This window comes from Leptopilina heterotoma, unplaced genomic scaffold (genome assembly GCF_015476425.1).
Source record: "Leptopilina heterotoma isolate Lh14 unplaced genomic scaffold, ASM1547642v1 Lhet_212, whole genome shotgun sequence".
In the NCBI taxonomy this organism is placed as follows: Eukaryota; Metazoa; Arthropoda; class Insecta; order Hymenoptera; family Figitidae; genus Leptopilina; species Leptopilina heterotoma.
This window is the reverse complement of record NW_025110930.1, coordinates 867,363-882,147: the sequence shown is the minus strand read 5'-3', so window position 1 is coordinate 882,147 and position 14,785 is coordinate 867,363. Positions and strand designations below refer to the sequence as shown.

The window sequence follows — 14,785 nt, the reverse complement described above, 5'->3', positions numbered from 1 at the left end:
TGAAAAGTTAGAAAGCGATCGACGTATGGTATTTGACGTAGTACTTTCCAGGTCACGATACAGATACTTACTGAGTTGCCGACTGTTGAAATTCTTTTTATACAAAATTTAGATATTTTTAATAATTTTAAATAATAATTTTAACAATAAACGAAACTTGTAAATCGTTTTTAGTAATATTATAAAAATAATAATAATAATCATCATTATTATAAGTGATGAGAATATGTAAACTAAATATTAAAGTTTGAATTAATTCAATTAATTTTTATGTCTCATATTTATAACAATAAACAAGCAATAAATATTTGCCTTTTCTTTATATATTAAAATACCCATTTGACATTTTCATTCTAAATTAGATTTCCAAAAACTGAAATTATAATACAATGTTAAAATGTATATATTTTAAAAAACTTTTAAAATAAGGAAAATCGATTGTATTTACATATAAACGTATACATTTGTTAAAATAAATTTTTGTCTATAATATTTTTATTCTTAAATATTTTATCCCAACACCTATAACTTGAATACAGGTACATTATACACTTATCCGTAATTGCTAAATTTGATCGTTTATAAATTTCTTTTTAATTTCGCATTATTACTCTTATAGAAAAGATGCACCGCTTCTAACACTGATATTTTGCATGATTTTCCGTATTCACATTTTTCTTTCATATAATATTTTTGATTTTACATTACAAAATACTAATTAATTTTTACTTATTATTCCATTTATATAAAAGTAATTGATTGTCGAATGATGAAGTTGAAATATCTATCGGAAATTATAATTTTTTCATTTAAATTGATTTTCCTCTTCTGCTCTTTTATCTCGATGTAGAATTTCATTATCAATGCTGAAAATTAAAACGAAAAGCGTCTATTCAGATATAAAGTAATTTTATAATTTTATCACTATACCCGTGCAGAAATTTTGGTATGGCGCCGATCAGGCCCTGATAGGGGTAAATATGGCCCTGATCAGGCAATCCGATCCGTGCCACACCTGGGACGAAACGCCTAACCTGATCAGGGCCAGATAGGATGATCCCTAGTAGGGCCCTGATTTGTTTTTTTTAAATATTCATTTCTAAAAGTATCAAATTATTTATGCATTTTAATAACAGAAAAATGTTTTCTTTTAAATATTAGTTTAAATATTTATTAATTTTAAACAAACCTACTATGAAAATTAAAACTACAAAAATTAAACCTACTATTAATAGAAAAACTATTAAAACCTATTATAAATAATAATAAAAATGAATTATTAATTAATAAGTAATAATTGATTAATAATTAATTTATTTGTTAAAATATTACAAATAATAATTATTCTGTATTTATTCTTCTTGCATTTATTTTAAAAAAAATACTTTTTGAGTTTATTATACTTTTTTTACTAATTTTAACAAACCAAGTTTTTGATTAATTTATTACTATTACTATAATTATTAATAAATTATTATTGTGACGAACGGACTTCGTCACATTTTATCCCTACGGGATAAAAACAAAAAAAACTACATAAATACAAAATTATTTTAACATAAGATTTTTTATAATTAAAACTCAAAAACCAATTCTAGCCTAACTTTGATTGCTAGGAGTATAAAAGTAAAAATCAAAAACCCTTTGAGGACCAGTGTTGCTTTTAGGCAACATGAACATTTTTTTATTAACTCGGGCATAAATTTCTTAATTTTCAAAACTGAATATTGAAACAATAATTTTCACATAGTCTGGAAAATTTCGTATCACAAACACTGGTCTTTAAGTAAAAAACTTCAATAACTTTCCCTGAAAAGTTTGCTTAAAAATGAAAAATCGCGATTTTTTAAGAAAAAATTTGGTCCTCAAAGGGTTAAACAATAAGAATTGAGCCTACTTCTCAATGGTCACTCAACTTCGCAATTCCACACTTGGTGTCATTAACTTTTGTGGCAATCGAATTTCACAATATTCATGAAAGAATTTATCAGTGGTGAATCCAAATTAAATGAACTAAGATCACACCGCGGTTAAAATGCAAACTATGCAAAAAAAGCACGGGTCGACGACCAGGTGTTTTAAAGAAAACGATTTCCCCACTTTCGATTTTCGGGGCACGAAATAGATCGAAAAGTGGAAATCGAGGAGTTGGTCTTTGACTTTCCTGAATAAAAGTTCTTAAGCTTAAAAGTTAATTAATAAAAGTGTGGAATTATTAATGGAATTATTAAACGTGAAGTAGAGTTCATTAAGAGGAGTGATTTAGGAAACAGAAAGATCACTACTAAGAATATTATTAGCGGAAGAAGAAACGCATAAGGTTTACAATTACAAAGACAAAGAAGGAAATCAAAGTAAGTTTAATCGGTTTTTTAAATACACATGTAACACGTTTAAAACAAGGTCTAATTATAAAATTATATTTAAAATTATATTTAATAAAATTTGTATAAGAGGCAACTCCAAGTTGACACAAGGATTATAATTATTGTATTGTTTTGAAATAATATAGTATATAAAAGTATTTTGTTTTAATATCTTATTAAAATTGGACTATTTTGACCATCAAAATAAAATAAAATTTTTAAAAGTATTAATTAATTTAATTACATAAATTAATGTAAATACCCTTGCAGAAAAAAGTATAGCCAATCTGATTAGTGGGGCCCAGTTGTGGCCCTGATGTGGATCTTTTTAATACTTATTGCTCACGCATTAAAAACATATTTATACATTTTAATAACAAAAAATAAATTTAAATTAAATTTAAAAATAAAAAAAATAACAAAAAATTTTTGTTTTTAAATATGAGTTTAAACAATAATTTTGTATTATTTAAAATAATATTTAAAAACAAAAACAAACAATTTGCTATTATTATTTTAAAATTAAATTTTTTTCCATTATTAAAATGATAAATAATTTTAGACATAAATATTAAAAAAAAACCACATCAGGGCATTATCAGGGCCACATCTGGACCGCACTGATCAGGTTGGTTATACTTTTTTCTGCAAGGGTATTTACAATAATTTATGTAATTAAATTAATTAATACTTTTAAAAATTTTATTTTATTTTGATAGTAAAGATAGTCCAATTTTAATAAAATATTCTGCATATTTTTACAAAATTTTTTTATAAATAGGGGAGACTGGGGCTAAATGTTAAACTCCCAAAACAGTTAAAATTCATTATCTTTCGAACGGAAATAGTTAGAGCATTGCAATTTTGACTATAGAAGGGTCTTACCTTTTCTAAATAAATGCCCGTAGTTGAGTGACATTCTGTTTATTTTTGTGGTGTCCATAACACATTTGTGTTTTGACCGAAGATTTGTAAATTTTTACGTAAAAGAAAATTTCAACTTTTAAGTATATTTTTTGAATTTATTCTTATCACAATTTATTTGGATCCTTATTTTGGTCCCCTCAAGAAGTACGTTAAAGAATTTGCTAAATATTTTTAGTCAGATTTTGTATATTTATTGTTAAAGCTAAAAAGGCACCTTGGGGCTAAATGTTAAATAATGGGTGGGGCTAAATGTTAAGTGCATTTTTCCCATGTTTTTTTTTAATTTTTCGTGATTTTCAGGTTTTTATGTTTAAAAATTATTTATTTGACATGAGGCAACTACTTGGTAAAAATAGAAAACCCCTCATGTGAAATAAATCCAAAAAATTTTTTTTTATTTTGAAATTTTAATTTATTAACTCTATAACTGTTCTAGGACACATATGTTTATAAATTAATGTTTACAAATTATAAATTACTTGTTTTAGGTATACTTTAACTTACCTACTACTTAACACCTATCAGAAAGTAGTTTTAGTAGGCTAGAAAGGACAAAACATGTATTTTACGCGAAAATATTAGAAACTTTTTTATTAAAAGTTGTTGAGGACAAGTTACTCTACATTATTGATCTATACATATTTGCATATAAGCGGATTTATTGCCTAGAAAAAAATATTTTTGCAAAATTTAACATTTAGCCCCAGTCTCCCCTAATTTAAACTGTTTATTTATTGTTATTATTATTAGTTTATATTATTATTATTGTTGTTGTTATTATTGTTTTATTACTATGTGTATAGATTTAAGTATATTAATTTATTATTACAAAACAAATAATTGAAATACCTATTTAATAATAATTAAAAATCAATAAGAATAAGGTTTTTTCTTTAAAAATGGTCGTTGTCGATCTATGTAAGATAAATTATAAGAAATATTTATTTCATGCATTTTTATCTTCGAAAGATATAAATTCAAAATTTAAATCCTACGTGACCCTGATCTAAGCCCTAAGATTTTCTTGATGTGGGCCTGACCAGAGTTGCCACGTCTAGCCCTGATCAGGTTTAGGCGTCAAGTAGTTCAATTTCTGCACGGGTAGCTCACAGTTTTCATGAATCTATCAAACCGACACCAAAGTGGATCAAATTGATACAAAAAATTTGTAACAATTTTTTATTTTATTCATACTTTTGGTATCGATTCGTATACTTTGAAGGCGGAAAATTTACAAAAAACTTTGTGCAAGTGACATATTAAGAGTAGTAATTCTAAGTTAATAGTGAGCGAATAATTTTTTACAAAATGAGAATTTTTTATTTCTCGATTTTAATAACTTGAATTTAATTTGATATTATTGAATTTAAATTTAAAATAATCATATACTCACTCGTCAGAAGCCTCAAAAGCCTTTTCATCACTATATCGTGCAAGAGTCCTCCATAATTCAGGTGGGCCTTCTATTGCAAGAGGAAAGTGTTCCCAAGTCCATGTTTCACTACCTAAAATTATTGTTTGTTTTACAAGAATGATTTAAAATTTGAGAATTACAGTGTTCAATTATAAGATAGTATAATTATGCAACAAAAATATTTTGTACCTGTGTCAGCAGGGTAACCGATTCTCCGTTTTGTTGCTTTCAAATATTGATTATCTTTGTTGTACGGAGATAATGTGTAACCGCTTTCCAGAATCGACTGCTACAATTTGTATTTAAAAAATAATTACCTTATAAAATAAGTAAAATAAAATTTCTATCTTTATCGTTAATTACCAAAAGAATTGAGTTTAAGTAGTGAAAGATAATTTTAGTCAGACTATGCTATCCTAAATTCATTTTTAAATGATTCAAGTAAAAGTTTATTCGATACACTGTAAAAAGTAGGTAATAAATAGACACAATTATTACCTATTTACTTTGAAGGTGGTAAATGTACAAAAAACTTTGTGAAATTGCGACATTATAGGTACCAATTTTACAAAAAGACATTTAAATTCGGTAATTTTTAAAACGTAATTTTACAAGTTTCTATAAAATTCCATAACAAAATTGTAAATCTATATATAGAAAATTTGTTACAGTGCAGTAAACAATTAATCGGTTTAATTTTACAAGTTTCAATAAAATTCCATAACAAAATTTTAAATCTACACGGAAAGAAAAGGTCTGGAAGAGATATCCATAAAAATATTGCTGAGCAAAATATTGTTGTGTTATCCAATTCAATGGAAGAGACAACTTTCAGAATGGAAGCACATTCCATATTCAATGGATGAGGGAGCCATATTATATTGTTGAATCAAATATGGATGTGACATCCATAGGCATGGTTGGGCTAACAATTCATGCTATGGATTTTCACATATGGCTGCCTCATCCATGTAAACTTTGGTTGGGAGATCCATAGTTAGTTCAAAATTTCGATACATGTTGCGCGCAATTCATTATCATGGCATCCATTTAAAAATGGTCGTCTCAATTTGTCCGTCGCGTCGGTTTCCTGTCACGTCTATATAATCACGTTGTGAGTTTATTGTGTATAAATAGTGTTATAATTGTTCATTATTTATTATCGTTATTGTCTATTAGTGTTTATGTAAATTCATTTTCATAAAATATGTGTAGAGTATATAAGGAATATTATATGCTCAAATATTGTAGTTGTGTGTATAGTGTAGTGGATAGCGTTAGTGTTTAGTATGCGTTAGGTCTAGGGTTCGTGTCTCCCCCATCGGTTAATAATTTATTTCGTTAATATGCGGTTATTCAATAAGTGGTGTGTATTAATTAACAAAAATGTGTATAAAATATCTCAAGTGACATTGAATTTAATTAATTGAGTGATTCCAATTTTTTGTTTCCCATTTCCATTACTATGGATCACCCAACCATAAATCTTTTGCTGCTCCAACAATATACAGCCAGCCATAGAATATGGATGAAGCAACCTTAACTATGGATATCCCGTATTTTTCAATATAATATGGCTGTGATATCCATGTATCTGGATATGTCAACTATTCCTTTTTCTCCGTGTACAGAAAATTTTTTCAGTGTAGTAGACAATCGGTTATTTAAATCAAATTAATTTTCTATTTAGTGTTTTCAATAAAATTTTTAAATCTCTTTAAATTTTTATCTACTTACAGTTTCTTCACGTTTTCCTATTCTTGGTATATTTTTAGAAGATTTAAAAAAGAAATTGTCAGCACCCGAGCTACGTCCAATGCGAGGTACATTTTTAGCAATTTTCAAAAAGAAGGCTGGAGAACCATCGTCGGCGTCAACATTTTCAATTCCAATCAACAGCATTGTTATTACAACGAAAAGCACTAAAATATTTACAAAATTATTTAACAATCTTTCTTTAATTAAAAATTTTCTAACTCGTATTTTTGTTATCTTACCACCACGCGACATTTCATTTTTGATGCTCAGTGATGTTAATCTAACCATTTTTAAGTAAAAGTGTGTTCCTTATTTAAATACTTGTCACTGGAAAAATTTAAACAGTACATTAAAAGTTAATGAACTTGTCTTTAAACATATTTATTTAGAGTTTAAATATTATTTTGAATTTCTAATGTAAATTTCAATATATCAAATATTTATAAAGTTAGTTCTGATTGAAAATTCTTTAATTATTCTTATTCTACAATTCTTGTCACTTTAACAGATTTAAAATAATTTTTGCTTTTCAAAACTTAACTTAATAGTTTCATTACTTTGCATGGAACGAAGAAAAGCACCTCATGTATTATTCTTAAATTGATATTTTTGTTTAAGTACAATTTGATTAGTGAAGAAAGATTGATTAATTATTTCTTGAAACTTGTATATTTGAGAATTTGTTTCTTTTCAGTTAATAAAAATTTATGTAAATAAGTTTGATAAATTTGATAAATTTCATGTAAATTTATAAAAAGAAATTCAGTAATAAATATACGCCACTCACAAGAATCTTTGAGAAACTAAACTGTGCGTGGTGATCACCACCTTTAAGAAGGTATTGGATAATGCAGAAAGGACAAGTGTTTATCTTTCTGGACTAATATTTAAATGTCATGTGTGCAATCTCACGCGCATAAAAATAAAACAATATTTATAAAAAGAAATAAACATGTTCAGTGAAAACAAGAAATTTTTTAAATGGTCCAAGTGCGGACGTCAATGTCAATATACAATTTAAATATATAGTACTTTTTTAATTAACTCACCTTTCGACTTCTGCCTGGCAATGTTCCAATTTTAAATCCCATAATTTCTTTTATACCTCCGTACCATCTCATTATGTAGTTTGATCGTGCCTCGAAATTCTGCTACACTTGTAATTGTTACAAAATGTGTTCCAATACTTGGAGGTGTAAAAACTATTGTCACTTGCCTTCATTGTTAACTTGGAAGTATCAAATATTATAGTAAAAGTAAAAATACAAAAAAAGGTGCGGATCAAATGTTGAAATCATAAATGGTTCCAAATTTTTTATATCAATTTCATATTTTTCGATAAAGAATATGTTTTTATTGAAGCAAATCAAAAAAAGTTGTTAATTCAAAAAAGTTTTATTACAGAGAAAATAAATAGTTGGTTATTAATATTACGTAGACTTGAATAAAAGCAAGATTTTTGAGAAGATGAATTACATTCTTGATCCATAATATAGCACTGCATAAGTGCGTGTAATATTTATTTTTGTCTAAACTTTTACTTCTAATATATTTAGATTTCTTTAATAGCAATGTAAAGAGGAAAGAGGTCATAGCCCTTATATCAACAGGTGAAAAGAAACGTGCCAAACATACTTGACACATTCATCTACATATCTGATTTTAAGAACACTACTTTCAATAAATATTCATCAATTTAAAAATACGTTTTAAAGTAATCCATTGTTTTAACTTAAAAGTAAAGTATACGTACTACTTTTCCAGCATTTAATTTTTCAAATTATACTAACAGACATTTTGTGTTGATATTATTACTTTTTAACATAATCCTCTACAATTAAGTTTAATAATTTAGATAAAATATGATTACAATTTCTACTTGATCCTTGATATACATACAATGTACTTGACTTTGAAAATGCATTGAATAAATACATGTATAATTTTGCTGCATATTAAAGTAATGTGTAGTAAAGATTACTGTTGTTACATAAGCATATTGTTGTTACATAATGTTTTTTAGCATTTTTGTACATCTTTGAAGCTAAGTTACTGGATTTCTGTAAATAGGCAGATCATCGATTCTTCGGAGTTGAAGTAGTTTAGTTCATGTCTTGACGATTGTACCAAGTGGTGCATGTTTCACTAGCTACTTCGCACATTGCTGTTAAAGCTCTGTTAGCTACATCATAGTCGCCTATTAACACAAAATAGAAGAATAATTTGTAATGACATTCTAAATTTTCAAGTTTTATAAAACCGTTATAGAAATTTTAAGGCTTGAAAAAAATCTTAAAATTAAGATGCAACATTTTTAAGACAGACAATGTTGAATTTGAGCAATACATTTTGGAGGATTTAATATTAGGCAGTGCTGAATTAAGACTTAAGATTTTCTTTTTACGGCCTTTCTAAATTTAAATTTATAAAAATTTTAATGAATTTAAATTGTCAAATAGTTTTTAGATATATATTAAACATTCACTTACCAGCCATGGCAACGGATCTTTTGCCAAAAATACTTCCATTAAATGGTGGTTTCCTGTATCCTGCTTCTGCATAGACGGCAACGACGAGAAGGACAAATATGAAAAGTGCAGCTCGAAACATGTTGAATAGTGATGAATTTAGCTGAAACATTGTATGTAATAGATTGAAAATGATCGCAGCATATCTAAACTTGCAGCAACGATGACAACATTGCTGCAACTTTCACAATATTGAGGCAATGTTGTCAATTTTGTTGTAAGTTCAGATGCTGTAGGGGACTATTTAATAATTCTTTAACAGCAGTAAGGCAAAGATAAATATTTCACTTACTCTTATTGTTGGAGCAAGTGACCTATTTATGAAAATAATTATAAAACATACGTATAGTTTTCTTGGTAGTATCAAATTGATACCAAAAATTAGAATCAATTTATGATTTGATCCACATTTTTGGTATTCGTTGCAATTTGTTATCTTCAAGTTAACAGAGCACTTCAAACCATTACCATAATGAAAGTGATAAATAAGAAGCATAAAAAGGCAAATACAAAAACTTTCATTGAATATAATAAAATTGAAAAAGGATCCCACAAGAAATACTTTAGCTTTCCCATCAGTCGAGTTTTGTATAAGTTTTTGATTTTAATAGTTTTCTTCAGACTTACAAACTTAAAATTCAAAATTATTTATAAGATAAAAAAATCGACTGAGACCCCAAATTAATACAAAGCTAATATTCTTTTCCTTTGATGAAGCTTCTTAAAATAAATTACTACATATTTAAAGACAAGGTATATACATAAAAGTTTACCTGATTTTTAGGAAAAATAGTAAGAAAGATGTTGCTTCTTCTGTAACCAACAACGAAATCTTGGTTTTCTTTCTTGCTTCAATTGTTTTTATACTGAGTAGAATTACTGAAAGAAAAATATTCCTGTCAAATGCATATTATGGTGTATTTAATCTTATAAAGATCATAATATTGAAAAGTTTCCTTGAAATAGATTTAAAAAATAATTATATTGTCAAACTTGATTTATAAATAAAGGTAAATACTAAATAAATAAATGAACTAAATAAATCAACCAGCTTATAAAATTTTTGTTGTTTAAAATTAAAAGTCGTACATAAAATTGTATTGTAAGTTCAATGATAAATCGGTATTAATATGTGTTTTACTTATCTTTAAATTTACTACGTATTACTAATCAATATTTCACTTAATAAATCTCAAAAGCAGAACAATATCTTCTAAAATGGTCAACAAGTATGCTACTCTATCACAGTTTTCCTAAGGATATCAAATTGAGACAAAAAATGAAGCAAAAGTGTTGCGAACAAACATTTCGTTTTTCGTCTCAATTTGATATCCTTAGAAAAACTGTGATTTCAAAGAAAGGGTGGAAATAATTTTTAGAAAATTCTATAAGAATAAGAAAAATATATTCAAAATGAAGAAGTATAATAATTTTACCTTATTGCATGTTTGTATAGCAGCAAGCAAAGAGAAAATGTGTTCCACTATCCTTTGGTCGAGGCTTTTTATACTGTTTTAAAAAATGAATCATAGCCATCTAATAAAGCCAATGAATTCCTTCGGGTGTTAAGAAGAAGCTAATAATGAACATGTAACTTAGTTTGCAATATTTGTGATTGTCTCGCAAACTCTTGGGAAATTATTTCAATATAAAATCATATTCTTCATAATATCCTATATATATATATATATATATATATATATATATATATATATATATATATATATATATATATATATATATATATATATATATATATATATATATATCTATTTACGTTTTCTTCTAATAAAATAGAAAATTTAAACGTAATTTTGTGCAACAAAAAAAAAGATAAACAATAAAAGAATTGTATCTCAACAACTTCGGATTGTTGTAGAAACAAAAACTCTTAAGGTGTTTGCTGTGACAACAAACTCAACTGTTGAATCAAGAAAACAGTTTTATTACAACAAACAATCTGATTTGTTTGTTCTGCAGCTTAAACTTTTCCCGTTAATTGAATTTTCATTTTTTTTCCTTTTAGTTACAAAAAAAGAACCTTTTTGACTAAAAAATTTAATAAAATGGAAACATCCCCCATAGCATCTAAACTTGCAGCAACATTGACAACATTGACAATATTGCTGCAAATTTAGATGCTGTGGGGGATTTTAATTATACAATTCATAGTGACGAATTTCAAGCAAATGTAGATGTCATTTGTCCTTTCATCTCTTTTTATAAAAGAAGTGAAGTGATGCTATAAAATTCAATTATTTTAATAGTTATTTTGACGATATGCTCCTCATTGTATCAATGTGTATTAAGAATGATAAACGAACTCGTGTTTAATCAATAATTTTCAGTAAAATTGCTGCAAGTTTGTCAGTTTTTATTCATTTAGAAACAAGGTATACGCCTGGTTGTTGGTAACTGAAAACTGTAGTCGGTAACTGTTCATAAGGACGAAACGGGAAAGTCAAAGGATCAGAAATAGTATGTGAAACACTCTCCAATATCTTCTAAGGATAATAATTTAGTTTACCACTCAAACCTGACAATGAAGATATCTACTTAATCTATTAGCAAATTTTTCTGTACCAAAAATTTTATTATTATTATTATTGTTATTATTACTATTACTAATAGTACTATTTTAATAACTATATCGATTATTACTGCCATGAGCAATTAGTATCGTTTTTGACTAAGAATTAGTTAAGTAGCTTTCTAATTCATTTAATGAACGAATCGATCCAATTTCATTAGACAAAAGTGATTAATTTTGATTTAGAAAAATGGTCTTGTAGAAAAACTCAGACTTGACCCTCTTTGAGTATAATTGTAATCTAAGTGGAGCTTAATTTTAGGGCCACAATTGGTCATCATTTTCAAACTTGGCCCCTAATAGAGCAACGAAAAAATATAAACTTTTTTATTTCACTTTTAGCCACCTATTATCTTACTCAAATTCATTACAATGGGAAGCAATTATTTCTACCTAATTTAACTAATTGTTACAACTCATAGCTAATTTTTTCGCTATAAAATCTAATTATTATCTGCCATGGCTGAAAATTAGCTAAAATAGCAAACTCTTTTTCTCCGGGTATATTTTAAGAAAAGACTTTCTGAATGAAAAACTTAAATATTTATAACAGAGAGTAGCAATGTGACTGTATATGAGGCTTTATTCTATAAATCTGAAGCTTTAGATGTGAGGCAAAATCCTTTGGCCTATTCTCCTTGGGGATAAGAGGGTAGAATATCCTCTAAATCTAAATCAACAAAAGAGAAGGAGAATAAAGGAATCTGAATATGTTCAAGATATTCACAAGGCTACTGAAAAAACTATAAATTTGTTAAAAGATATTTTAATTTTATATTTTTTATTACAATTGCTTTATTAGTAATTCAAAATAATTAATTCTAGACGTAATAAATATATTACAGAAATTAAATTTTATTTTTTAGTGTAACAAACTATTCGACATAAATATAGACTTAAACATATCTTAAAACTATGTACAATATACGTGTGTATATTATATTTTGCACGATTGGCCTACGAACTATTTATTATTGTCGCGTCACAACTTTAAGTGTAGCACATATTATACAATATAATAATTATAAATAACAATAAAAATATGTACTTTATTACAGATGAATGAATAAACGCTTATACTCTATAATATTTGTATGTCTATATAATTTTAAATCCTATGCGATTTGATTAGAATCTAATTACATAACTTTTTAATGATACTAATAGTAGGTATTAGTTGGTACGAGTGAAATATTTTTCTAAATCTGAATACGAGAATTATAAAATTTCACATAATTTTTAAGTAAGTTTTATTTATTTTCTGTTTTTGATAAAAGCAATTGTAAAAGCCTAAAAAGATGAGTTTAAAATATGGGAATTCAGATTTATACACTTATAATTATTAATTTTTTTTCTAAATCGACTTGAATAGGAGTGCTAAATTTCTTCTCAGTAAGAGATTGAAAATTTTATTTTAATTAAGTTATATTCTTACTTTATGATTTTTATCAAATATGAGGGAAAGTGGATCAAAACATTAAGTTCATATTTTGTTGTTATAGGTTGTGAATATCACCTTCAAGTTTTAACACAAAGAAAAAAAAGGTATTTGATTCAAATAATTAATTATTGTCTATTATCAAAAAAATATTTACTTCAATCAAATAACTTTTTTTCAAATGAAATAAATTGTATATGAACCAATAATAATTAAGCCGCAGCGTGCAATAATAACAGCTACGCTCGGACTGTCTTCCTTAACCGTAATATCTACTTCGAATGCAGTCCCCACCGCGGATTTCGAAGTAGATATTCCGATTTGGAAAGACAGCCCGAGCGTAGCTGTTGTTATTGCACGCTGCGGCTCAATTTCTCTATTTGAAGCAGATACAATTTAATTGCCTTAATTAAAAATTATTTGGTTCAAGTAAGTATACTTAATAGACGAGTAATCGGTTATTTGAATCAAATCAATTTTTTCTCCATTGCATAAAATGTAATATTTCTGGATTATTGTAAACAATCTAACAATTATTCCTATTGAAAGTTAATTTGTTCGATAAGTTCTGAAAGTTGCCTTACTTGCACGGAAAAAAGCTTTCGCTGAAACGAAGATAATTAAAATTCTAGGCAAAGATTTTTTTCCGTGAATGAAAAGCTACAATCCAACATAAAAAAGTATATTAAAGTATACTTTATTTTTGAGCAATATTATCATTTTGAAATTCTTGGTTTAGCCCCACTTTTCCCTATTTTAAAGTCTAAATATTTACAAAGCAGTGATATACTATATAAACGTATATAGTTATATACTTATTTTAAATTTCTTTTCATGAAATGGAAGACATGGATTTTGTGTTTTATAGTAACTTATACATGTAAATATATATTTTAACTTACATCTATGCCATTACATTGTTACACCTTATAAGAGAATCTAAATCTGAATCAATGAGGGTTATTATCCTGAATTTTAGTGACACTTTTTTAAAAATTTGTTTCAGTGCAATAATTTAGTAGAAGCAAAAGTGGACATAGCTAATTGGACTTGATAATTTTCTTAATTTTACTTCGAAAAATTTAATGTCTCGTAGAAGTAAAAGTTTAGCTATAATATTTTTTACAGTATAGTATGAATAAAGTCTAAAGTACATTGTCAGTTTTTGATATGTTTGTAGCGAATTCACACCCTCAGACCCGCTTTGAAAAATGACATGTGTTAATGCGCTCCAGTTGTGGATTTCCCCTTTTACCCTTTACACAAAAACAACATTCAGCTGTAAACATTTTTCCAAAGGTTTAAAGGTCTTCTATTCTAAAATCAAATCAAGTTACGCAAACTGCCGTTCAAGCAGTTGAAAATTTATATTTCAAACTATGTGTGTAATTATTAGTCACTGGTAGAACATTCATTGATTCAGATTACTAAAAATTAGTCAACACTGTGAGAACGGTGCGATTGAATCAACAAGATTAACGCTAAGATTGACTACGATTTATTAGTAAAAAAGCATCAACTATAGAACTTATAATATGATTATGATATAAACATGCTTTGAAATTATTTTAGCAGAAATTTTGTTGATTCAATAGCATATTCTATATACACTATATTCAATTGTGTTCATATCAGAAAATCCTAAAAGTCATACTCTTTAAATCTGTAATTTTAGTGGATTTATCACTGACACAGTTTTAAACAACCAACACCCTTCATCACAAACAATTGGGGTCTGAGTTATTTCATTGTTTTTTAAATCGT

General features: G+C 26.7%; 3 protein-coding genes across 4 annotated transcripts in view; 1 reads left to right on the top strand and 2 right to left on the bottom strand.

Annotated features, from left to right (window-relative positions):
- Positions 1 to 493: 493 nt before the first annotated feature.
- Positions 494 to 7,550, bottom strand: LOC122501719. Of its 2 annotated transcripts, none has more exons than XM_043611408.1 (6): positions 7,515 to 7,550; positions 6,705 to 6,792; positions 6,445 to 6,629; positions 4,897 to 4,996; positions 4,687 to 4,798; positions 494 to 866 (listed from the first exon to the last, which is right to left on the bottom strand). In XM_043611408.1, the coding sequence occupies exons 2-6, from the start codon at positions 6,751 to 6,753 to the stop codon at positions 806 to 808; spliced, it is 507 nt and encodes a 168-aa protein (XP_043467343.1). In that variant the 5' UTR covers positions 6,754 to 6,792; positions 7,515 to 7,550; the 3' UTR covers positions 494 to 805. The 2 variants fall into 2 exon arrangements, with proteins under 2 accessions (XP_043467343.1, XP_043467344.1); XM_043611409.1 differs by lacking the exon at positions 7,515 to 7,550 and adding an exon at positions 7,253 to 7,404.
- Positions 2,144 to 14,785, top strand: part of LOC122501715 (glutamate decarboxylase) — a 47,308-nt gene continuing 34,666 nt past the window's right edge. Inside the window, exon 1 of the mRNA XM_043611402.1 lies at positions 2,144 to 2,354. The gene's annotated coding sequence lies outside the window, so the exon portion shown is untranslated. The remainder of the gene's footprint in view (positions 2,355 to 14,785) is intronic.
- On the bottom strand, positions 7,834 to 10,479 carry LOC122501720 (SIFamide-related peptide). Its single transcript, XM_043611410.1, has 4 exons — positions 10,430 to 10,479; positions 9,767 to 9,872; positions 8,955 to 9,096; positions 7,834 to 8,662 (listed from the first exon to the last, which is right to left on the bottom strand). The coding sequence occupies exons 3-4, from the start codon at positions 9,073 to 9,075 to the stop codon at positions 8,568 to 8,570; spliced, it is 216 nt and encodes a 71-aa protein (XP_043467345.1). The 5' UTR covers positions 9,076 to 9,096; positions 9,767 to 9,872; positions 10,430 to 10,479; the 3' UTR covers positions 7,834 to 8,567.

Coding starts and splice junctions, on each gene's coding strand:
- LOC122501719 (XM_043611408.1), bottom strand. CDS start 6,753: ATGGTTAGATTAACATCACTGAGCATCAAAAATGAAATGTCGCGTGGT. Junction 4,997..6,444: donor TAGGAAAACGTGAAGAAACT/GTAAGTAGATAA, acceptor TACAAATTGTAG/CAGTCGATTCTGGAAAGCGG. Junction 4,799..4,896: donor CGGTTACCCTGCTGACACAG/GTACAAAATATT, acceptor CAATAATTTTAG/GTAGTGAAACATGGACTTGG.
- LOC122501720 (XM_043611410.1), bottom strand. CDS start 9,075: ATGTTTCGAGCTGCACTTTTCATATTTGTCCTTCTCGTCGTTGCCGTC. Junction 8,663..8,954: donor AAGATCCGTTGCCATGGCTG/GTAAGTGAATGT, acceptor TTGTGTTAATAG/GCGACTATGATGTAGCTAAC.